The sequence below is a fragment of the Pseudopodoces humilis genome, chromosome 1, assembly GCF_049639895.1.
Source record: "Pseudopodoces humilis isolate 2021_Gansu_Grassland_sample_001 chromosome 1, ASM4963989v1, whole genome shotgun sequence".
NCBI classification, from domain to species: domain Eukaryota; kingdom Metazoa; phylum Chordata; class Aves; order Passeriformes; family Paridae; genus Pseudopodoces; species Pseudopodoces humilis.
Genome location: NC_142200.1, coordinates 19,200,092 through 19,224,608, shown reverse-complemented (window position 1 = coordinate 19,224,608; position 24,517 = coordinate 19,200,092). Strand labels below are relative to the sequence as shown.

Sequence of the window (24,517 nt, the reverse complement as noted above, 5' to 3'; positions counted from 1 at the left end):
GATGGGAATTTGGATGCTGTTCCTTTAAAAGGAATTGTATTCACTTCTACCTGGTGACACAAATCAATGAGTATCAGTTAAAATTTAAACAATCAGCAGAACAGCTGGGGGATGTTGTCAATATCAGGGTAGTAAACTTGTTTTCTGCATTTCAGGATGTGTCTAGATTTCCATCAATTAGATTATTTGTATAATGCAGTCATTAGAAACTGAGGACAGCCTCCCCAAATACCATGAGAACTTACGGATTTTTCACCTCAGTTCTTTGTGTCTCTTTTCATTCTCCCATTTAAACATTTATTTCAAAGAGAGAAAATTAGGACAGAAGCATATTGAGGAAACTTGGATGGGATGGTGATCCAGTGTTTTGTTACTGATTTTTTGCACAGGTGCCTAATATCCCAGTGTCTGTTTGGGGTAATTTGTAATTGATTACAGAGTGTTGAGGTTTTAAAGTGCTTTTCTCGGTATAGGCTGATTTTATCAATGACAGTAACAGGTTTTTTGTATACTATGCAATATTAGCAAAAACATCAATTTCTTCTGGCTGTGGCTGCCAGGTCTGATTCCCTGCTGAGGGGCTGAGAGATGCCAGGGGTCTGGCACTGCGGGACAGCCACACCCGTGGGTGCAGCCAAATCCCCACTGAGGCTGCATGTCACCAATGAAGTGCCCCATTAGTTTGGTCCAGGATGCTGTCACAGCCCTGTGTCACAGGCAGATTTGCAGTTTCTGCTGAGGGCAGAACTTAGGGGGAGGTGGTGGATGTGCTCATTCTCTTGTTTGGGAAGGAAAACAAGTGTAGACTGCTTTAAAGCCTCCTGGCTTCTAAGCAGGTATTATTTCTTCTACAAGAGATGCTTCTAAGGGGAATACTTACACAAGAATTTTTATAAATGTGAGTGAAAGTAGATGAAACAGATGTTCCAAATCAGTTGCTCTTTTTTGAATATGTATTCTAGAGTTTATCTATATTTTTGTAAATATCTCCAAGTCACCCAACTGTTGTTTTGCCTCTCTGCATTCTCAATGTCTCTTCAGTTTTATTCAGCTGTTTTTATGAAAGTAACCAGTAGTTACTTTCTGAAATGTAATGAACATTAACTCATTTTTATTTTCCAACTTCTCAAAAGCAGCCATGAATTATTGTTTAATGGACATTTACTTTTCTGCTATATCTTATAAAAATGTTGATGGAAGTTATTTTGTCTGCTTTAGTGTTCATAGATAGAAAATTCTATAGTCACCAAGTCTTTTAAAAATATCTTTAGCAATTATTTCAACACATTCTATTGGGTTTTGCCAATTACATGATTTTGTATATTAGACATTTATTATTATTATTATTATTACTACTACCATTACACTTTATTTTAGTGTTGTTTGCTTTACAACTTTTAGAACTGCTTTTGTATTTTAGTAACATCTTTTTACAGTAAAGTGTAGACAGGAAAAGCTCACCACTTGAATATATTTTATTAATGGGATACAATGCAAAGGGTGATTTTAGGGGCAGAGGTACTGCAGACTGACCAGGTGTCCAGGTCTCTGCCATCACGGAGTGCCCGTGGGCCTACCTGTGGCATATGAGAGAGATGTCTGTCTGTCTGTCTTGGCAGCTCACTTTCTTGTTAACCTGTAAAACACCATGGATATGTTGGGAGGTGACAAATTTGGGCATGTGGCCAGAGAAACATGACGAGCAACGAAATACACATTTTGGAGCATGACCTGAATGAGATTACCTGAAAAAGATGTCAGAACCTATGGAAGCTACCCTGGAAATCTTTTATAGCCAGTAAAGAGGAAAAAAAGGATTTATGTTCTTCTAAAATAAGTTCCTGTGATGTTACATGAAACGTGCTTTATTAGATTATAGTTATTTACAAATCAAGTTATTGGGAAAATTGTAAAAATAGCTGTAAAACTCACTGCTTTTCTGTAGATTGATTCAGGGTTCCATCCCTGAATGCTAAAGTTCTGACTAGTTTTCATTCCTCAGGAAAGTATGTCAGTGATCACGTTGGCTGGTTTTAATGTCTTATTATAATCCTTTCCAGTCATCAGCTCAAGGAAATACACAAGGGGTGTGAAGTGTATTTCACTCTACACACTTTGTTCATGAAGAGTTTCAGTTCACTTCAAGCCATCATTCTGTCTGCAAAGTTTGTTAGATCAAACCCTAAACATTATTTGCCATTATTTTGAGAGAATTTTTTTTTTTTTATTTTGAAAGAAGACTGAATGCACCCCATGCCCTGCATTTACTATCATCACTGTGTAAAGGGCCAGTAAGGAAAGAACAGCCATGTACAAGGTTTGATAGCACTCTTGTACCGTCATGAACTATAGTGGAATAAGTTACTGATGCTGCAAAAGATTGCTACAGTAGCTAGTCCCTCTTTTTAATCATGTCCTCTGCTTTATTTTCTTAGCATTTCAGGAGGAACACTACCAATTGCTATACACTCAATTAATGTAATGTACTGGATAAAAGAAAAAAACATAGCATTAAATAGTGTTGAGGAATATACAGAAGTAAGACTGGATAAAACCACCAAAACTATGTGTTGTAGCTATAAGCAAATCCTCTAAGGAGTGAATTCAGAAAAGGTACACCCATGTTTGCTAAGGAGGAAGATGTGCTTTAGAGAAATGCAGCTTGGCTTGAACTGGGGAAGAGATGAAGGATTTGCCTGTGGCTTGCAGGGCCAGTTCCTCAGTAGATGCTGGGCCACTGACAAAAGCAATGGGCACAAGCTCACACAGAAAAGACTTACGCTGAGCATCAGGAAACATGTTTTCTCTGTGAGGGTGAGCGAGCATTGATGAGTGAGGTTTCCCAAAAAGGCTGTGAGTCTCCATCCTTGGAGGTACTCAAAGCTATCTGGCCCCAGTCAGTGATCCTGCCCCACGATCCCTCGCACTTCAGCCTTTCTCTGGTCCCGTGGTTCATTCCCGTTTTTACAGACCCCACCCGAGAGCAGGCTCTGCCCCTTGGCCGCAGGTGTGTCCTGCCGGCCCGGCGCGGGGGCAGCGCTGCCCAGCTCCGCTCCGTGCGGAGCCACGGGGCCGCCCCTCGTACGGCTCCCCCCGCCTGCAGCATCCGTCCCTGCGAGCCCCCGGCCGGCCCCGGCGCGCCCCTCCCGCCCGCTGCCGCGCAGGGGCCGCTCGCCAGCCCGGGGGGAGCCGGGCGGGGAACAAAGTCTGCGGGCGGTGCCTGCGGGCCGTCCCGCCGCTACCGGCCGGCGCCGTGCCCCGGTCCTGCCCCCGGCCCGCTCGGTATTTACAGCAGCCGCGGCCGGGCCGTCCCGCCCGCGGAGTCGCGCACGACGGCGCCGTCCCGCTCCGCCCGCCCCGGGGCCCCGCGCCGCCGGCTGACTGCTCGCCCCGCTGGTAGGCGGCTCCGTGCTGGCTGCGGCGGCCCCCCCCGCGGAGAGCAGCGGCGGCGGCGGCAGTGGGGCAGAGCCGGGCACAGCGGGGCAGAGCCGAGCTCCGCGGCGCGCAGCCCGCCCAGCGCTCCCCGCCGCCCTCAGCCCCCGCCGCCAAGACGCCGCGCTTCTTGTACCGCGCCAAAGGCGGGTGCCGCTCGGCCAAGATGGGCCGGCAGACGGCGGCCGGCGGGCGCGCCATGCAGCGCTCGCAGAGCCGGAGCAGCCTCTCCGCCTCCTTCGAGGCGCTGGCGGTCTACTTTCCCTGCATGAACTCCCTGGAGGAGGAGGACGGAGGTGAGGGGCCGCGGCACGGTCGCCGCAGGTGTGCGCGGGGAGCGCGGGCGCTCCGGGCCGGGCTCGGCGGTGGCCGCCAGCCGGGAGCGGCCGGGGGTCGGTGCCGGGCGAGGAGCTGGGGGGATGCGAGTGATGGAGAGGGGCTTGGGCTGAGAGAGAGATTGGTAGTGCCGTGCTTGGAGCTGGAGAGCGAGGTGTGATTTAACAGATGGTGTTTTCACGTTGGGAATGAAGTTATAGCTGAACTTCAGTTATGTTGGGGGGGAGAAATAAAGGATAGAGGGTCTTTCCATTCTTTCAAATTTTTGCTCATTCGTGCGAAAAACAAACCATGCTTCCTCACAGGTGCTTTTCTGACAATCTGCGGGCTTGTTCGGGTATCCCTTGTCTGTCATTACACCATAATTGATACAGAACGCCAGAGCTGAGCAGTTAAATGCTGGCCCCGGGTACCCTTTCCTAAGAGGCAGAAGTGGAGGTGGAAGGCTGACAAGAGAAATGCAATGAATTTTCTGTGGAGCCGTGTCCCCCCACAACCCGCCCAAAAGATTTGCAGTTTGGAATGTGCAGCTGTACATACACACTTAAGCATGGCACCAAACTCTATCCAGGATGGAACTTGTATTCCATGAGTTTGTTTTGAATATACTGGTTTCATAAAAAAAACAATCTGTTGTGTTTAAATATGTTTATGTATAGAATGATGGGCTTTCCCTTGTTTTATCAGAACTAATACAAGATTTTTAATTTCATTAAGGTTAATGGAGCAAATTGCACCTTCAGTAGGTTTGAAGATATAGATACAAGTCCAGTGTTGCTAGACAAACATGTATCAGCCGTGTGTGTAAACCATTCATGATCTATTTAAAATATCTGCATGTTCATTTATCACCTTCCGCATTTCAGGCTGAGAGCTCAGTGGCTAGTGTGTGTTTTGATTTATCTTTTCATGTGCAGCGGTCTCTGAAGTTTTTTTCTCCAAAGCATCTCTCATTTCTGATTGAATCCCAAGGCAAGGCATGGTCCCTCACCTTTTCACGGCTATTACTCTGGGGCTGGCTAGGTTGCCCCTTGCAGTAGAAAATAAGTGGCTGCCCCTGGGGCAAACTGTGCTGGCCTTCAGTACTCTCATCTGCTCCCTGCCTTGGACAATGAAGTGAACTGCAAAATATTGCCAGTAGACTGCAGGGTAGGCTTCAGATGGCATTTTTAGTACTCTTGATATGCTAATAAACACTGTGGCTGAAAGCACATACTGAAAATATCATAAATTATCCTTAATATGCTTAGGTATTCTTTAAAGATTATTTTTCTTTATCTCTCCAGAAGCATTTTCTTTTCTGTTCTGATTTTTAGCTACAATAATTGCATTAATCCTTTGTGAAATCAGAGTATTGATTTGTTTTGTTCTACTTGGTTTTCTTTACTTCTCTAGGAAGCATTTAGCTTATTCCTTGGTGGAATCTATGTTTGCTTGAAACAGTTCGCTGGTTCAAAGAAATAAAAAGTATATGGAATTCAGTAGAGAAATATCTGTAAATTTAAGGGTAATTGTAATGATTTATTTGTTCTGTGCTGGCAAATTATTTAAACAGAAGTGTTGAAAGATTTTACACTGATTCATGTGTCACGTGTTGATTTATGTTATCTGATCCTATTTAGATGTAGGCTACACTTGAATTCATTAATTCCCATGAAAAAACAGAAATGTAATTGCTATGCAGTTTTATGGATTTGAGTTTCTGCTACCTTAGTTTAGACCCACCAGGTTACAGAGGGAATGGCAGGCATGACAGCTAAGATCGTTACCTGAGTGTTCTCAGTGGGATAAGAAAAAAAATTGTGATGTGTTTTCTGGATGGCAAGTCACCTCTGCACTCAAATTGGAATTTGTTGTTTTATGAGTGTTTATGCAGTTATATTAATGTAATTAATTAAAGTGGGTGGGGCACATGCACTCCTGTGTTCACATAAAAATGTTCTCATACAGTTTAATCTGAAAAAGATGTCAAACAGACTTCATAAGTTAACTGTCCTGAAGATGTAGTTATTTCTGCATGTGGTGGATACCTTAAAAAAAAAAGATAACCTGCTACAAGGGTTCTTTTTTTTTTTTCTTTTTTTCTTTTTTTTTTTTTTTTTTACATTTCACACTCAGTCATATTTTCACCACAAATAGAAAATCTGACCTGCTGAGGCATTTATTATTTGAGATACTCTCTTAAAGACTTTGGGTTATTAACTGCTGAAGTGAATATACTGGTCCAGAGGTGTATCTTTTGGTATGAAAGAATATGAGTACTGTCAAGTTCAAAAGTAATTGAATAGCAAGTAACACAACATATAATAATTTTTGAAGCTATATTTGAAAATGATGATTAAGAAAGAAGATCCCTTTACATGTCAGCTGATTAAAGAAGAAGACATCTTAAGCCCTGGCCTCCCAGCTGTGATGTACTGAAGAAGTGGGCTGTGGAAAGGGTGCTGTTTTCGGTTGGTAGCCATGAATTTGAATCATAGAATCATCCAGGTTGAAAGGGACCTTCAAGAACATCCAGTCCATCTATCCACCCAGCACTACCACTGTAACCCCTAAACCCCAACATCCAGAACCAGAACCTCTTGAACACCTCCAGGGATTCTGACTCCACCAACTCCCTGGACAATTTATTCCAAAGCCTGACCAGCTTAACAGTGAATTTTTGTTTCTAGTATCTAATCTAGATACTAGATTATCTATCTCAATTTAAGGCCATTTTCTCTTATCCTCTCACTGCAGGCATGGCAGAAAAGACTAAACCTCACCTCACTTCAGCCTCCTGTCAGGTGCATGTAGAGGGTGATGAGGTCCCCCCTGAGTCTCCTCTAGGCTAAACAAGCCCAGTTCCCTCAGCTATTTCTCATAAGACATGTTTTTTAGAGCATTGTTGCCTTCCTCCGGACACCCTCCAGCACCTCAGTGTCCTTGGAGGACCCAAAACTGAGTATAGTACTCAAAGTGTGGCCTCACCTATGCAGAGTATAGGGGAATTTGTCATGGCTAGGCCAGAACTTGCCATGGTTGGCCAGGTTTGCAGTACAGGGAACTGCTATTTAAAATAGCATTTCATACCTGCTGATCAGTTGATATGAATCCTTCAAGTTTATGCACATTCATTATTTAGGAGTTTATTATTCTTAGCCACATCTAGAAAAAGGTGCTAAAAAATAATTCTTTGCATCATCAATTTGTTTCTGGCATGTCTGCATGGGTACACACAGGACTAACATGGTGCTAGAGACAATTATTTATAGTGTCAAAGTACCAAGGATTTTAAAGAGGTGTCTTTTGCATTTTATTTTTTTAGATTCATTGGTGATAAAATGTATGGCCTGAATACTGAAGTGAGAATTGGTGTCAAATAACACTTGGAACAGACTTAAACTATATGGATAGTGTTGAAGAAGTGTGGGGACAGAGTACAAATCAGTATCTGTATGAATGCTCTTGAAGCATCATATTTTTTCTGAATTTTTAGCTTTGTTGAAATTAAAGAAATTTTGTGATTGTCAAAAGATAAGAGAATTTCCCATGAAAATGCATGGTATATCCTTTTAGATGTCTGTGTAGTCATAGTACAAAGTCTCATGCACATGATACATTTACAAATAGTGCATGGGTGCACTAAACATTCCTATGAACAACTGAGTGAATGAGTTCTTATGCACAAGAAGCTTACTGGAGAAGAAGCAGAGTTATCCAACATGCAGGGAGGGGAGGAGAGGCTCAGATCACATGATGTGATCACTAGAAAGCCTACATCTGTTTTTATGAGTGGGACTGGTAACTTGGTGCTTCCTCAAATTGCACTGTGTATTGTTTACTGTAATAAATTTTCACTATGGTTTCCTTTTGATACTGTATTTACATTCACTTCTGATTTGCATTTACACTGAGGTGTTGTTATAAACAGTTATATATATATATAATATATATATATTTTATATAAACAGCACATTGTCAGGAGTGCAGCTATGGAGCTGCTGGTCATGGCAAGGTCTGTATGCAGAACTATACCCACTGAAAGGGAGTATATTACAATTTAATATTTTTTTTGCTAAAGTTTTTGGGTGGTAGTGAAGCTATGCTATTGAAGGGGAAAGCTAAATGTTTTGCAGGTGCTGAAAACAATTCAAGAGATAATTTATGATAATTTAAGACATAAATTAATTCAGAAAGAACTGGAAAGCATCTTGGCCTCCCAGTATGTTAGAAAAACAAAAGGCAATTAAAAAAAAGCCACAGAATGTTCTTCAGTCCAAGACAATCATGCCAAAAATAGCAAAAATTAGTTGCGTTTGCTGAGGAGAAGTTACATTACAGTTTTGCATATTGATGTCTACTGAAAGAAGTATCTGTGTGTTGCTGCAGGAGTTCAGCAGGAATAGAAGCACATTATACTCTCCTGTCACCTGGCTGATAACTAGCTGGGAAACTTGCTGGCGGGGTTGTTCGATCCCACATAGGTGTCAGCGGGAGTGCTGTCCCTGAGTGAAGGCTCAGGTCATATTTAAAGGTATGCTGAGCTGCTCAGTTGAGCACTGGTAATGGATTCAGTGGCATTTCTCACTGATTAATCTCTGCACATTGGTAGAGCTGGAATAAGACTCAGCAGTTCCTGAATTCTGTTCCTGTGGTTAGACCGCCAGATCACAGTGTCCCTCTGGAGGTCCCAGTAGACAATAACAAGCAGACAATAATTTGACCAGAAATAGAAAATGGGGGAAGTAGTAACAATAAATTCATTAGCACAGTAATTACTAAAGTGAAGAGAATTCTGCACATGAAGTAGTTATCCTTTAAAATTACCATCATAAAAAGAATAAAGTAATATAGGAGTATCAGGCTATGAAGAAAATCAGAATAAGAACATCATCTTGGGGGAATTGGCCTACATTTTGGCCTTGGTGGTAAAGATGACCTTGTTTATGTGGAATGTTCATAGGCAGAGCCAAGGAAGAGTATGAAAAAAAGGATATAATGCCCTGTGACAGTTTATCTACTGTAAGAGATGAAGCTTTAAAGATCTTGGCTCGATTGATGCTAACACGCCAGAGATTGTCTGCTGCACATTGCATGCAATGGTGGTGTCATCCATCCAGGAGGATTAAAAACTCTCTGAATATGCAATAATAATTGTTCCATAAGAATCTGCATGACATTTAAGTTTATAGTTGATAATTTTTTTCTGTTTGCTGTTAGGGCACAGTTCAGGGGCTGACTTGCATCAGCCTTTCCATTATGGTGGTGGGTCTGTCCCATTTCTGCAGCTCCATGGGCTGAGTTCCAGGGTGGAGGCAGAATAGCAGGCATTTTGAGCAAATCACAGTGTTTTTACCACGTATACTCAGGTACTATACTAATGAAGTAGCTGTAGATGCCAAGATTGATAAGAACTCCAAAAAAATAAAAAACTACACTGTTGCTGGCAAAGTAAAGAGCATGACAAAAAAAATCACATATATTCTGGAAAATGAAGGGAGACGTAGGAGAAACTGTAAAAGGATTGACATTCAAAGCACAACATACTTCAACCTGAGTTAAAAATGCCCAGTAGATTTTTAAAGCTGTATTTCTCGTATAGTTGTGTTTCTCTTCTAAGCTACTGGTTACACTGCAGCATGTACCTGAGTAGTGACAGATAATTTGGATATGGCTGTAGCAGCAGCAGTGAACATACAGTGTATGATAGGTTCCATCTCTGGTGGTACCTACATAAACATGTAAAAAACCTGTCTCATAGATACATGCTGTAATTGTCATTTTTCTATGTCAAGGTCAAGTGTGTAATCGGAGTAGCAACACAGTGTTGTCATTGTTTCAGTTTGTAGAGGTAAATGTTTAACAGCAGTGGTTTGAAAATGGGTCATTACAGTGTGAAATTTGCTCAGTTTTTTTGTGAACTGTGGTTATTTAAATAATGGTATTTACCTTGGATCATTATTAATCTTGACAAAGGAGGAAGAGCTGTTTCTAATTTGTGTAATCTCAGTAGCCACCCACCTTCTTGGCACCATCTACCTCATTAAGCCTTAATAGAGGGTGTTGAATTAACACATTTGCTACATCATTCAAAAATGCTGCCCAGATCTGTCTAATAGTATATGTAGTGACCCTTGCTACAATAAAAATAATCAAAGTTGGGGCAAAGAATAGGGTTACTGCCATTATTCAATATTTAGAGAGTATCTCTCACTTCATATAATGCAAAAAAACACAACAATTCTAAGCTCCTCAATATATGTACTCTTTGCTGTTTAAGCATTTTTAATCTGCTCTTGACACTGCATGAAATAATGGTTATTAATAAATTCATAATAATGGTACACATCCAAAAAATTGAATGTCCATGTAAACATAAAAAAAAAAATCTCTTAAAACTGCAGAAACAGTTTCTGTTTACTTTGAATGATCATCCTTTGTCATTGGCAAAATCAGAGACTGGATGTGAAGAGTTCCTGTAATGAATATGTACACCTATCTAGTAATTCTTTATATAAATGGTATACAAAATTAGAATGTAATTCCACAAAATTACTTGCTCTGTTTTTCAGGATTTTAGTAGATTGGGGATGAGACTGATTTCCCAGTGTTTTGCACTTTTTGTAATTATGTAGATCGTGGTACAGAATGTACAAAGTGGATATAAAATGCTACCATTCTTTTTTGACATATGCACAAATTTTTATAGACCTATTACATTTGAATGATAAGAATATTTATCTGTGTGGAGATCATAACTGTTCTAAATGAGGGCTCCTGAAGAACTGTTCATTCAGGTCGCTTGTCACATGGGACATACAGCTGTGGGCTACAAAGCCACGTGCTTTTTGTGTCATAGCTCTGTGTTCAGGTTTGCAGCAGGTAAATCCTCTGACCACACCTAGAAAACTGATGGCCTTATCAGTTACAGAAACAGAAACCTCTGCAGTGGTCTGGAAGGGCCTGAGTGGCTGTGTGTAGTTCAATTCCTGATCTGCATCTCCCTGTCAAGGTCTGTAATCAGCATCTGCAAAACAAAGGATCCAAACAGACCTGCACAGCCTGTTTGTTATTATATAGTCAGAGCCAGGTAACCAAAACAGAAGTGGAAATTACATCAGCACTAACCCTTTTCTTCCTTACAGCTGTGGTTAATTAGTTTTGTTTCCCTGGGACAGCTCTCTCTTATCAAGGGTAAATTCTTTGTGAAGGGAATGGCCAAGCAGCAGACCTCTATGCTGTGATTCTGTATGCACTTATTTGGGGTTACCAGGGGTGTTACTTAGCACAGACACTGAAAACAAACCCTAGGGTGTTCAAGATGGTTATGTGTCCTTTTCATAACTAACATGTGAGTCTGAATAATAATGCTGAGGATACTGAAGTTTTAGGAACATTAAGTACTTGTGTATGTAGGAAACAGCTCTTTGTTTACGGTTCAGTCCTGTAAAAATACTTCAGAAACCTTTTTGGGAACATAAAACTCTAAGGTGAAGATCGTAAAGTGATGGATGCCATACACAGACAAAAACGGTTTCTCTTTTCTGATGCTCTTAACAATTTGCTGAAGGATCAGTTAACTGGAGGATGGATATCAGAGCAGCAGTGAAATTAAAATGGCAGAATACAGCTTTAGACACATTAAGATGTGGGGGAGAATAAGGAGCAGGTGCTTGCCTTAAACCATAGCATTTCTCAGAGGCCACATGTGGTAAACTGACTTCACATCACATGGCCACAACAAGGCATGGAGTTGACTGAACATACAACCAGCCTTGCCATGACAGGGAAGCAGAAAGCAGAAAAAGGATGCTGCAATTTTGCCAGGAGCAAATGAGATACCTGATGGCTGCCTCTTGGGTCATGTAGGAAATTCATCAAGAATGGGATGCCAAATCTTCTATACCAGCCTTTGACCAGAAGTGCAAGAAACAGTTTTGCAGTTGATTGTTGTTGATTATTTAATTCAGCTCTCTCTTTTACATTTTATTAGGTGCTATCTTAATTAACTATGCTTCCATTATGGCCAGAGGAAGAAACAAAAAGAACAGGACAAGGGTAAATAAATGTTTCTTGACTGAAAATGGAATTCCCAAGAAATTTAAAAATGCTTGGGGTAGACTGGGGCTGTCAGCCCAGACTCTCTCACACTTTCCAAACCTGGCTGCTCCTATACTGACGAACTTTCTTGCTGAAGGCAGCTCTGCTTTGGGTATATCAGGGCAGGCCATTCCTGTCCCAATCAAAATATACCAGTATTTTACATTCAGACACTCATGGAAGCAGGAACTAGAATGCAGATCTTCCCTTATTCCTTACAAATAAGAGAAAGAAAGCCCTTGGTTACAGTTTCACCCTGGCTCTGAAATGCTCTTTGGGTTTCAGAATGCCAACAGCATGTGCTGTGAAAATATCCACCAGAAGGACAGTAACACAAAACTTCATGAGCTGATGCTTAGCCCTGGCCTATGAGAATCAGTGAAATGAGCTCAGACTCAAGTGACAGTGGAACCTGGGTTTTGCAAATCCTGCTTAAATTAATAGATCCTAAGCCATGTCTTCTGCTTGGGTAACACAGAGAAAGAGGAGGCTGTGCCTCCTAGTGCTTCAGCAAGAGCTAAATGCCTTGTTCAATGCAGACAAAACTTGGGATGCTCCAGAAACAGAGCTGTGCAGCTGCAAGGGAATTTGAGACCTAACCTGTCTCCCTTTTCTTCCGTAGGTTCAAATTTTCTTAGACTCTCTTTTGTCAAGCCAGCTGTTAACATATCCAGAGCAGGTCACTACGTATGTAAAGAATTCTAGTCTTAAAAAATGGGCATGTAAAGGCAGTTTATTCTCTTTGTGGATCTAACTCCTGAGTTGAGATGACCATGCTGGAGGAGTTTTTATGTAGCTTTTTGGGTGAGGTGGGGAGAGCAGAGAGGATCCACCTCAAGCGCTTAAGTGTGTTTCTGAAGCCACAGCTGCTTTGTACTCCATACAAGTCCTACCAAGAGATCACACACCAGCTGGGGACTGGCATAGCCTGCCTGCCTCTGCCTGTGCCATGTCCTCTCTTGGCTCTGTGCCTGCTGGGGAGCAGTTGTAGGAAGCTCCTGCTGAGAGCAAGCTGAGAGCTCTCACTCTCACCACCAGCAGCGGATTTCATCTGGCTGATGAAAATTCATCATTACCTTCCAGATGATGGAAAGTAATCTGTTGCATTCACTGCAGTTTTTGACTTCTCCCATCTGCTGTTGAAGATTGTATCAGTGGTTTTGCATCCCTAATTTGTAATTGATTTGCACTCCAAGTTGTGGGAACAAATAATTCTGTGCGTAACTTAGAAAATGTGGCCTGTGGAGTCTATTTGCAATGACCATATTAGTTAAATTACCAGTGTGATTAACTGTAAGAATGAATGTGCTTTCATAAATACCAATGCAATTATTTCTGGTAATTTATTCCACTCCTTACAGTATGGCTGCAGAATCCGAACTAGTGTTTTTCAGATTATATGTTCCATATTTTGTGGTGGGGACTTGCGAGAATTTCCTTTTTGCTAGGGCAATTATACTTACAGGTCTTCTACTAATTTGGAGAATATTTTCAATGTTTATTAGAGTTTAGGAAACGGTGAGTATAATTATTTTTATTGTAGGTACTCAGCAATGTAACAACAAAGTACACTTCAAAGCTCTCATTTCTATATCTTTCCATTTGGTAAGATTAACACAGCATGCACAACATGAGTGTATAAGTATATATACTTTAGGATTATAAAACCAACCTCCACTTTTACAGTGTTACCAGTTTGATATTTATTTCTGAGTGAGTGGTGCACTCCCAAGTTACTAATTTAGCTAGAGGTTAGTATTGCCTTAATTGGGTTCATTCAGCTGTATGCTTGTCTTGACAAATATCTTTTCCAAAATTATCTGTAGTGAAAGAAAAAGAACAACTTTAAATCATATTTCTTGTTTGTTCCTTTTCATTTGGGTTTAGTATGGAATGCAGCCACGTGAGTAGTTGAGCACAAGAGAGGAGGTTTCAATTTCCAGGCAGGAATGTGGGAAAACAGTTTTGCTTTAGTAGAGTGATATGATCTTCAACTAGATGCTCTACCAGGTACAGCTTAGAAGTATGGAACCAAAGGCTGTTTCTTTGAGCTGAGTAGCTGTATTGTGGTTTCCTTGCTGCTTGAAACTTTTAAATTTGTTTTAATGATGAATTTATGAAACGTAAGTTATGGATGGCACAAATACTGTCTTTGTCTTTAAATTGTTTGAGGAATTGTAGGATTATTTTTGCTTTATTAACATTTTTCCAGGGACAAATATATTGCTAGTACAGGGGACAATCAAATGGGGATGTTTCTCATGTATTGCTATAATTAGTTTAGCCAAGTTTCATCTAAAAGTATATTCATATCAAAGGCAGTGGCTCAGGAGTCACACCACCCAGATCTGGATCTTCTGTTAATTCTATTCCAAGTTGCCATTTTGCTGTTAAAATCTTCAATTCTTACTTCAAGAAGCATCAACATCGTGATTAGGACCTATATTGATAAAAGGTCAGAACCTTCCCTTTGGAGACCCTTTGAGAGCACTGCCTGTTTCTATTGAAAACTGGGAAATAGTAATTCACATAACCTCTTTTCAGCCCTTCTTAAATTCTGTGTTAAGGTCAAAATAATTACTGTTTACCACTCGTACTCGCACAAAAGTAGGATATGCTACACATGCCTAACTTTCATGCTGTATCGAAGTTGTATCTTTGTATGTCTATTGTCATGTGAACCAGACCAGTTTTTTCAGTTAAAATGAATGTGGGAAAGTAAAACTGCTTTAAATTAAAGTTTATAGGGATGCTATGAGCATGTGTGCCTCTATGAAGACAAATGGCAGTTGCACGAGTTCTGCCTTGATTTCTCAGTAAATTGATGTACAAGGGATATGTTCATTTTTTTATTCTGTTCTTCTACAATGAAGGCATGCAGACTTATAATCCTAGCTCAGAAAAAAAAATCTACCTTGCAAATTAAAAGAAGTTACTATATACTCATTCACATTACATAACTGAACATATATTTCTTCCAAGCTCCCAAATCTTTGAAAGATGCGTGAAGATCTGAAGAATCATGCAAGATGGAGATACTCTATTAAATTTGCATTTTATATCATGTTTGCAATAATGAATTGAGAATGACCATCATTCAGTGAGGCTGAATGAAAATGAATGATTACTCATCAAAAGAGTTCATAGAACAGAAGAGTAATATCCTGTGGGGCTTCAGAGTTGTATGCCTTTCACATGTAACTATGATGTAGTGTACCTTTTCTACAAAACTACAGCACGATATTTTCCTGGCAGTTTGTGGGAATATTTCTTTGAAATGAGTGCTTGTATTTTAGAACAACTCTGGACCACTGTTGGAAGTTAGCTGCCAGCTTTCATTCATTGAGTATACATAATAAACCAGCAGGCACTTGGAACAGTGCAGCCCAAAAGAAATGAAATCGTTGATTTCTGACCTTCATTTTTCATATATTGTAGTAGCCTGGTACCTTTTTTATTTGCATTTTTTACATCAGGTATTGTTGGGCATTTTTAGAAAAAATAATTTCGATGCAATAAAATTTATTTTTTCATTCTACTGGGTACTGAATTTATTTGGGTAGCTGAAGTTCTAGAGGAAAATTATTACTTCTATTATATTTACTATTTGTATGTACTGATTAAAAGTGATATCTTAAGGAATATATAGAAGGCTTGTAGTAAGCAATATGATTTGAACCATGCATGATACTGCTGTAGAAATGTCTCACTGCTGCTAAATATTGCAGAGTTACTAATCATTCTTGACAAGGAGTCAGTGGTTTTCAAGGTATTTTTGGTGTCTAGTTCCCAATTCTCTACATTTTCCCTGTTCTTTATCTGACCTAATATTCCTCCTGACTGAGGGGCTTGGGAGATTTCAACCCACACTGCAGCCTGTAGGACAGTGACAATGATTGCACACATTGAAATTGAGGTCTCTCTCCCATTCCCTGTCCGAGGGTGCAGATCCTCTTACTCTAAGCCAGTCCCTGTGCTCACACATTCCCCCTGGGGTGTGATAGTCCTCATCCCAGGACTATCTCCTCCTCTTGCTCATTTCCTTTTTCAAATCCCTAAAGCTTCACCAACCTCACAGGTCCAGAAGTTCTTCTGACCTCTAGTACATGATGAGGCAGAGAAGGTGTAAAGGGTACCAGATGCAACAAACAGCAGAAGGAAGTTGAGTCCATCGGTATCCTAGGATATTGGATATTACTTCACCCTCATTGTATCAGTATTTAAGAATTGTTACTATTTGTTGTAGTGTATTTAAAGTTTTTGCTCTTTTATAATATCAGTATATCACACATCATTGTACTGCACTCAGAGGTGTATAGAAGAGATTAAATGAAATCAGTATGCAGAATTCCTTGCCCCATTGCAGAGCATTAAAAATCATAAATGACATGGAGTAGCTGTCTTATTCATGAAAGAAAAACTGAGTCTTCATTCCCACTCATTTCATCCAGTTGAGGTCTTGATCAAAATTCCTACACTAAAACGCAATTATATTGTTGAGTATTTTTTCCCTTGTCTTATACCCAGACATCTGTCACATTGTTGTTTTTTACGAATAAAATTAAACTATAGATAGACAAATTGTTACTCTTGGAGATGATAAAGTTTCATATCGTGCATAAAAATCAATACTGTATAGAAGAAAGCATGGGAAGGGTCCTTGATTTGTAGTTTATTGTCCTCACTAATGGATGTCTGTAACTTGATTTAGGAGATAATGACCAAATGTTTTTAAAACAGTAATTCATCTGAATTAGAACATTTCTCTGCAGGTTTTGACATCATGGCAACATTTTAATTCAATTCCTAAGAGGGATTTATTCATCCAGGGAAAATATATTTTAAACACACTAGACTATGGATTGTTTAAATCTGGTTACCTGCGTGGGCAGACTTGTGTTGTCTGACCTTGGAAAGCAGGCAGTGACAGAACTAAGATCCTGTAAAAGAGATTTATGATGCTGTTTGCCTGTTACTAAAACTGAAAATTACTGGATGTAAGTTTTGTTACAGGTCAATAGTTGGTGGCTCTGAGTGTTTGTGCCACGTGGAGCAGGGGTGTACACGGTTGCCCAGCTGTGACAGCACAGTGGCATGGGGGCTTCTCTTTTGTCTCCAACAGAAGCAGGGGGCAAGAAGCTGCGGAGCACCGTCCAGAGGAGCACGGAGACAGGGCTGGCCGTGGAGATGAGGAACTGGATGACTCGCCAGGCGAGCCGGGAGTCAACGGATGGGAGCATGAACAGCTACAGCTCTGAGGGAAAGTAAGTGGCATTTTCAGCTGTGGTTTGTTGATGTTTCTCCATGAAACTGGTTGTTAGAGAGAAGCACAGTGAGTGCTGTAGGTCCTGTTCAGTCAGAATTCCCTTCACGAGCCAGTGTCATTGATGGACTAAGCCTAAGTCTTCCCCTGTGATGGAAAGAGTCTCCCACTGTTGGTGCAGGAAGGAGGAGGATCATTTCTGCGGTTCCATGAGAAGGGCACATGGTGGTTCTGATCATCATCATGAGGAGTGTCAGGAGGGGAAGCAGGTGCAATACAACAGGTGAAACACAGATATGAATAAGTTCTGTTCCAAAAACTCCTGGCATACATCAGTGCTATGCAAAGCAAAGCATTTCCAGAGCATTTCCATGTCTCATTCACTGGGCTTAGGAGCTTTTAAAAAATTCTGCTACTTTTAACCTGAAGAATTATCTGGCAGAAGTATGAATCTCTCATGTACCATGGTTATAAAAGCCCAAGTTAAAAACTTCTGAGTGATGTATCTGAGACATTACCCAGCAAAGTCTGATTGTAGGTTGATTTATTAGTGGTGTTCACAGCACTGGACAGTACATCTGTATTGCACAATATATCTTATCTGTCCAAGTTGATGCACTACATGCTTTTGAGATGGATGTTTGTTAATGATTGGTCATTACAAATTTCATTAGTTCTTGTTGCTCTGTAATGGGTCACAGATAATTTATGGCAAGCATTTTAGTTTTGAGTTACTTTGGTCATTTGCCACAAGGGATTTCAATACTGCTGTTGAATAGATGTCATTCTCAAAGACATTTTTAACAAAATATTTTGAATGAATAGCAATTTTGAAAATAGCAACCAGTATTTGGTCTAATGTCATCATTATTTCACTGTGTACATTTGATATTTAGCCATTGAATTCACAGTAACTGAGAAGTGTGAGCAATTTTACCTTCCTGTAACTAAGTCAGTGGTAAGGGTGTGTGTTAGTATCTTAATAAACTGGTCTCATATGCATACTTTGATAATTAACAGTGGTCTTTAATGCATTGGAAAAGGACAACAATGATGGAAGAATACAAATTTGGAAATTATTGCGAGTAGTGCTTTCCTTACCTGATTGTTTATATGCTGGAGGCTAAATTGCTGCTTGTTGAACACTGTGGGATTTTTTAAATTACAGAATTGTTTTGTAAGTTCCTTAGAGTACTACCAAACCCACAAACATTAAGTGCAAAATATCTAGAAAACAAAAAACAAACGCAAGCCAAAATAAAACAAAAAAACAAACAAATAAAAAACACAAACAAACAAAGGGGAAATTTAAGTGTCTTTTTTGTTGGTTTCTTTTTCAATATTCTAGTTTGATCTTCCCTGGTGTGAGATTGGCTGCAGACAGCCAGTTTAGTGATTTTCTGGATGGACTTGGTCCTGCCCAGCTTGTAGGACGACAGACTTTGGCAACGCCATCAATGGGTAAGTGTTTATGTCCTCTAGATATGATATATTCTATTTGGTCAGGTAATTAGAACATAAAATTTATCTAGACTCCCTTTAAGTACGGATTTCTCTTGTGGTTTTGAACAACTCGGTTAAGAACAAAGCTGTAACCTCAGCCAAAGTTGAATGTAATCATGGATGCTTATGAAGACATGCAAAAGTAGCTAGTAGCTTTGAAAAATTCAGTCTTTCATGTCTTCTTCAGTTTTCCATCTTTAAAATGGGGCTAATGAGACCAAATTTTTCTGTGAATCACTTGGATAATATTGTATAAAAATTGGTAATTTAGTTGCAAAATATTTGTTATTATGGTGTTTACAGGTTTTTATATTCACAAGTTATCTTTTCATAACTTGTCTTAAACTAGGGGCACAGTCAAGAGATTTCAAGCAGTTTTACATGGCTGCTTTGTATTAATTCCCTTCCTGCCTTTTTTTTTTTATGTGAAGCTCTTAAGAAATAGAAATTAATTTGAAGTAATACAGGCATGGAAGATGTGAGACAAGGTGTTATTGCAAAGGTTTAAAATTGTTTAGTAACATAAACAGCAGTGAAGAGGATAAATATTAAACTATCTAGTAGTGTTAAAATCTGGATCATACTTGCTGTTGGAAAACAGATGATACAAGTCAACACATTCATCCTAGAAATTTTGTAAACATTTCATATACTAAAGTAGTTCTGAATTACAATGCTGGGATTTCTTTTTGTCATTTAGGAGATATTCAGGTGGGAATGATGGACAAGAAAGGACAACTGGAAGTAGAAATAATCCGAGCCCGTGGCCTTGTTGTAAAACCAGGTTCAAAGACACTGCCAGGTAAGGAAGAAAAACCTTAGTAACAGTTTTAGCACAGGGCCAGGGGTTGGACTTGATGATCCTAATGGGTCCCTTCCAACTGAGTATACAGTAAGAGCAGCATTCTACCAAAGAAGTCTGTGGCTTTTCTGTTCAGCTTTGTCAACTCTTAACAAATTCAAATCTCAGTAGATTACGATGTTGTATACTGAAATGCGTACTGTATTGAAATGATACACCAAAAAATCAGCCCTACTTCAGGAGGAAATTAAAAATCAGGCTGCCAGAAAACCCCAAAGTATTTTTGGTAATAGCAAAGGCATCCTTAGTTGTAAGGTAGAAAGAAAGGTAAATACTGAAGATTTATGTAGTCTTAGGAATCAAGGGAAGGAAGAGGGAATCAAGGGATATGCAATAGGTATCTGCTCGAAAAGTAGACCAATATTAGATACTTTCTTCTTATTTTATAATCTGATGTCCTGTAACACTATGTGAAAAGGACAATATAATGATATTTTTAGCAAGCTCTTCAGCCGAAATAGAAATTGTGTCAGTCTTTTCTTCACTGATTTTCACCTTGTGGATAGTTTTAAATTACTAACAATTTGGAGCATTGATCCAAATCTCACCAAAGTCATTGCAAGTCGTGCATTTACTTAATAGGCCTATTTTGCATACTGTGCAGTATAAGGATGCTATATATAGGAATGCCTGATTTTTTCAGGTCAGAATTTGAATTGTTTCATGGTAAAAGAGACATACAAAAAGAAGTCAAGAAAAAAATACACCCAAGGAGAGGAGTAAAGAAAATGCATGGATGCTTTGTATCAGAATAATTGTTAATACTGCTTGTGGAGATTTGTTCGTTTAAGTTATATACCCTTTAAAAGCAGATTTTTATGTGATGATAGAAAATGTGTGTGTTGCACAAAAAAATCTGGACTTCTTTACCTACTGTTCCTTTTTTTCATTCTTCTAAGCACCATATGTAAAGGTGTATCTATTAGAAAATGGAGTCTGCATAGCCAAAAAGAAAACTAAGGTAGCAAGAAAAACGCTGGAACCACTTTATCAGCAACTTCTATCATTTGAAGAAAGTCCCCAAGGGAAAGTTTTACAGGTAATTTGCATAAATATTTCTCTGAACCTGAAAATGTCACCTGTACAGCTTTCACTGAATGAGTTTCAAGCTTGTTTCAGGCTTCATTTGGCAATAAATTCTCATATTTGATATACTTGCTAAGTAAATAAACACAACAGTAATTGCTATTTATTCAAGTAGAAACTGAGTATGCAAGTAGAAGTGAGCAAAAGTGAGTTATAGATTATTTTGCATCTGCTGTATGTATGGGCTCCTCTCACTGGGTTTTCTCTGGTATTGTGGATAACTGCTGTTTGTGCCCAATTCATTTCTGTCACTGCATCATGATTAGTATACACAGAGCTAAACTATGTCAGCAGTCATATATTTCATTCCTTATTGTAATTAAATAAGCAGAGAATTTTGACAAACCACATTAAAGCTTTTGACATTTTTGCTGAATTTTTTTCTATTTTCTTGTGTTCCTTTTCCTGACAGATAATTGTTTGGGGAGACTATGGACGTATGGATCACAAATCATTTATGGGAGTGGCACAGATACTTTTAGATGAACTGGACCTGTCCAACATGGTGATTGGGTGGTTCAAACTTTTCCCTCCTTCTTCCCTAGTAGACCCAACCTTAGCTCCTCTCACTAGAAGAGCTTCCCAATCATCTCTTGAAAGTTCAACAGGACCTTCGTATGCTCGCTCATAGCAGCTGTGAAACTGTTGTCATAGCAACCAGCGTTACAAAAAAATAAAATTACAGGTCGCAAACCCTGGTAACACTGCATGCTTAATGTTGTGTCTTCTGAGCCTGTTTCTAGGGCTGCAACGCGATCCTGTGTTCTCAAGGAAGTTGCACACATTGTGCCCTACGGAAGGCCCTCAGGTGATAGACTGAAATCATGAAGAACTGATAGGTGTGGAGTTCAGGGACTCAGTTTTGGTCCAATCTGAAGCCATGGACTAAACTAAAAAAAACAATCTGTTTCATGCAACAAAAGTCCTTTTCAATGGCATATCTGTTTTGTTGCTCCCATTTCTTTGTTTATCTGCCCTCCCCTCCTAAAGTTTGGTTATGCCACAGAAACGGAGTTACCCTCCCATGAAGCCACGTTACAAGTCAGTTAGCAGACACTGGAAGAAAAGAAGAATCTAAGGATGCTGGAAAAGCCAACTGACACTTGCAGCAGTTGCTTGAGATCTGAAAACTCTTCATATTGAAAAGGCTCAAGACCTAAAGTGGCGGGCTTCATCCCCCCAGCTGTTCACACAGTGAAACCCCAGACATGATGGACTCTCTGAAAAATAAAGTTCTGTGGATATACTGTACTGTATGAAATTAAGAAACTTTTTTGCATGGACACAGATTTAGCTGAACACTTAAATTATTTTCTTGGGGCTGCAACTTGCAAAAAAAAAAAAAAAAAAGAATAAATCAGCCATTTTCAACAGTTTATATTATTTTTAAAAATAAATTTCACTAGTGCATGGTTTTAAAGGGAAGAGAATGCACCAGGGTGATACAAAGACACACCACGTTTATCATTCTTTAAACCAGTCATGGTCTGTGTTTTTGCAGACTTATATTAAAAATAAAAAATAATTTCTAGCAAATATTTAAAATTCTGTTTATGTGACAAGAAATAAGTGTAATATATTAAATTTATTTAAATGTAAAAGGTACAAGCCTTGTAAAGTTCAACATAATGTGCAAATTGTACACTTCTTTTACCTCCTTCTTTCTCTATCTCTCCTCCCAGTCTCCCTTTTTCCTTTTGCTCTTTTCCCCCTCTACCTCCCAGGATGATCAGCATATTCTAAAATGGCTACCTTTTGACTTATTACTGTCTTATGCCCCATATTTGGTTCAGGGTTGCAGATTGTTCTGCATTTCTGAATTATTTGAGAAAAATATTGTTTAAGAGCTTACTTTTTTTCAAGCATGTTGAAAAGGATTTTGCAACATGGCTTGGGAGTACATTAATGTAATTCAGCATGTATTTGATAAAGAAGATATTTGAACTTTTGCAATTTATTGTACAGTGCATGATAACTTATTTTCATTTTTTCTCACCTTCAAATTGAATTCTACAGCAAAATACTGGAATCATGTGGCCATTGTAAGATGTCTTCAATAAATTTGTTTTCAGCACCAGCATCTTTCATTCCAAGACTGAACTATTATTTCTTGAAGGTTTTTGGAAAGAGCAGAAATTAAGTACCTGATTGATTTTTAGGAAAACAATTTAAGCACTTTTATTTGCACTAAACCAAATTGATTGCTACATTTTTGAAATAACAAAAGCAACAAAGGTTACAAATCCATACAGTTCTGCTGTAAAGTTCAATTTTCATAAATTACATTTGCGTTGCAAAAGACATAATTAGGTAATATCAGTCTGGAAAGTATCAGTCTTCGATTGGTAAAATAGCCTTAAAGAAAGCTTACTGGTACCACTCTGTCAGCTTTTTGCACCATTACCAGAACCTCACTGCAGATAATGGATCTTCAAAACCCTGGGTTTTGTAGCAGACAGTAACTACCGTTGGGTGGTGCTGCAAGTTCAAGCTTCTCATTAAGTTATGTTATTTAAAGGGAATGTAACTGGCTAATGTTTAATAACAAAATATCCTTCTTTTTTTTTTCCTGGGTCTTTGTATGCCTTTAATACCTACTTAAGGTTTAATATTGAAATCTTGCAATAATTTTTGAAGTACATTACATTTACCTTTATGGCTACACAGAATTACTCTGATTTTATTTGAAAATTTATTAAAGTTTCCCATTAACAAATTGTACATGCCTCTTAAGAGGGAAGAAGTAAGAACAGTATCACTTATAATGCCTTTTACTTTGTGCAATATCATAGAAAATGAGATTGTGTCTTGTCTGCAGAGTTTATATAATGGATTATTGTTAAGTTAATAGACAGACTGGTAAAATTATATTTATTGAAATAATTTAGACACCTGTCTACCAGCAGCAAATAAATACTACTAACATGCAGTCTACAATATCCCCTAGGATATTAAACAAAAATATATAACCATTTTCCTGACACTGTGAGATGTGCTCACACATTCTTGTATGCATAGTCCTCTATAAATTATTTCGAATTTTAAAATCAAGGACATGACGCATGGAAGGTTTGTACATAATTGTCATTATGCAGTATTTATTTTAAAAAAAATTAATGTATTTTTTTTAATTTTCACACGTCTGCAATTCTACTTATGGTTTAGTTGTGTAAATAGTACTAATCCAGTGATCACTGCTGTCTTGTAAATAGTACGTTTTAAAAAGTTAAAAGGAATTACAGTTGGGGGAAAAAAAAGGGCAGATTAGGCCTGTAATGAACACCAACTAATGTAAATCAAACTCATTCCGGTGATGGTATTTAACACTTTAAATAAAACATTTTCTTTACAGAATTTGTGTGCAGAATTTTGTTGCTTTTCTCTATGGTGGTCAGCAGTATCCTTCCATCCTTGCACACCCTTCAGTGGAGCTGGAGGCGAGCAGCTCACTCAGCTGGAGAACACACACGCTTTTCTCCTCCCAGCAGGGCTGCAGGTGGAATGCCACTCTCATGGTGCCACGTTCCCTGCCAGGCTCAGGGAGTGGAGGGAGGCCAGGCATGCCCATCACCCAGCCAGGCCGTGGGCTCTGCGCTCCGGCCACCCTCAGGCTCCCACATCCCACAGGGCACAGCTCCCAGGATGGAGCTGGCTCCAAGCTGCCGTCTCTGGCTGCCAGGACATGCTCCAGCTCCAATCCAAGCAGCACACCAAACGTGCTGAGACCATGAAGTGCTCCCATCAGCTGCTCTGGAGTGGCTGCATCATACAGTTAGACTTCCACCCTATCCCTAGATACCTCCTAATATTAGCTGCCTTTTTTTTCTTTTCTCATGAGCAGGGTACAAATGAGGACAGAATGCCCACCTGACAGTGGAGGCTGCAAGGACTCATGCAGCCTCTGCAGAGGAGAGCACCACACACCACACACACTGCAGGTGCTGTAGAGGACC

At 39.5% G+C, this 24,517-nt stretch overlaps 1 protein-coding gene across 32 annotated transcripts in view; it reads left to right on the top strand.

Annotated features, from left to right (window-relative positions):
* The window catches only part of RIMS2 (regulating synaptic membrane exocytosis 2), a 446,037-nt gene extending 422,177 nt beyond the window's left edge, over nucleotides 1-23,860 (top strand). For 31 of the 32 annotated variants that reach the window (XM_088059427.1, XM_088059422.1, XM_088059375.1 and 28 more), the window contains 5 exons: nucleotides 16,973-17,114; nucleotides 18,462-18,574; nucleotides 19,317-19,418; nucleotides 20,378-20,517; nucleotides 20,977-23,860. In XM_088059427.1, coding sequence (XP_087915553.1) covers nucleotides 16,973-17,114; nucleotides 18,462-18,574; nucleotides 19,317-19,418; nucleotides 20,378-20,517; nucleotides 20,977-21,195 — 716 coding nt within the window. In that variant the 3' untranslated portion in view covers nucleotides 21,196-23,860. Of the gene's footprint in view, nucleotides 1-3,486; nucleotides 3,729-16,972; nucleotides 17,115-18,461; nucleotides 18,575-19,316; nucleotides 19,419-20,377; nucleotides 20,518-20,976 lie in introns of those variants that run through there. The other variant, XM_005516970.3, reaches the window with a different exon arrangement.
* The last annotated feature ends 657 nt before the right edge of the window (nucleotides 23,861-24,517 follow it).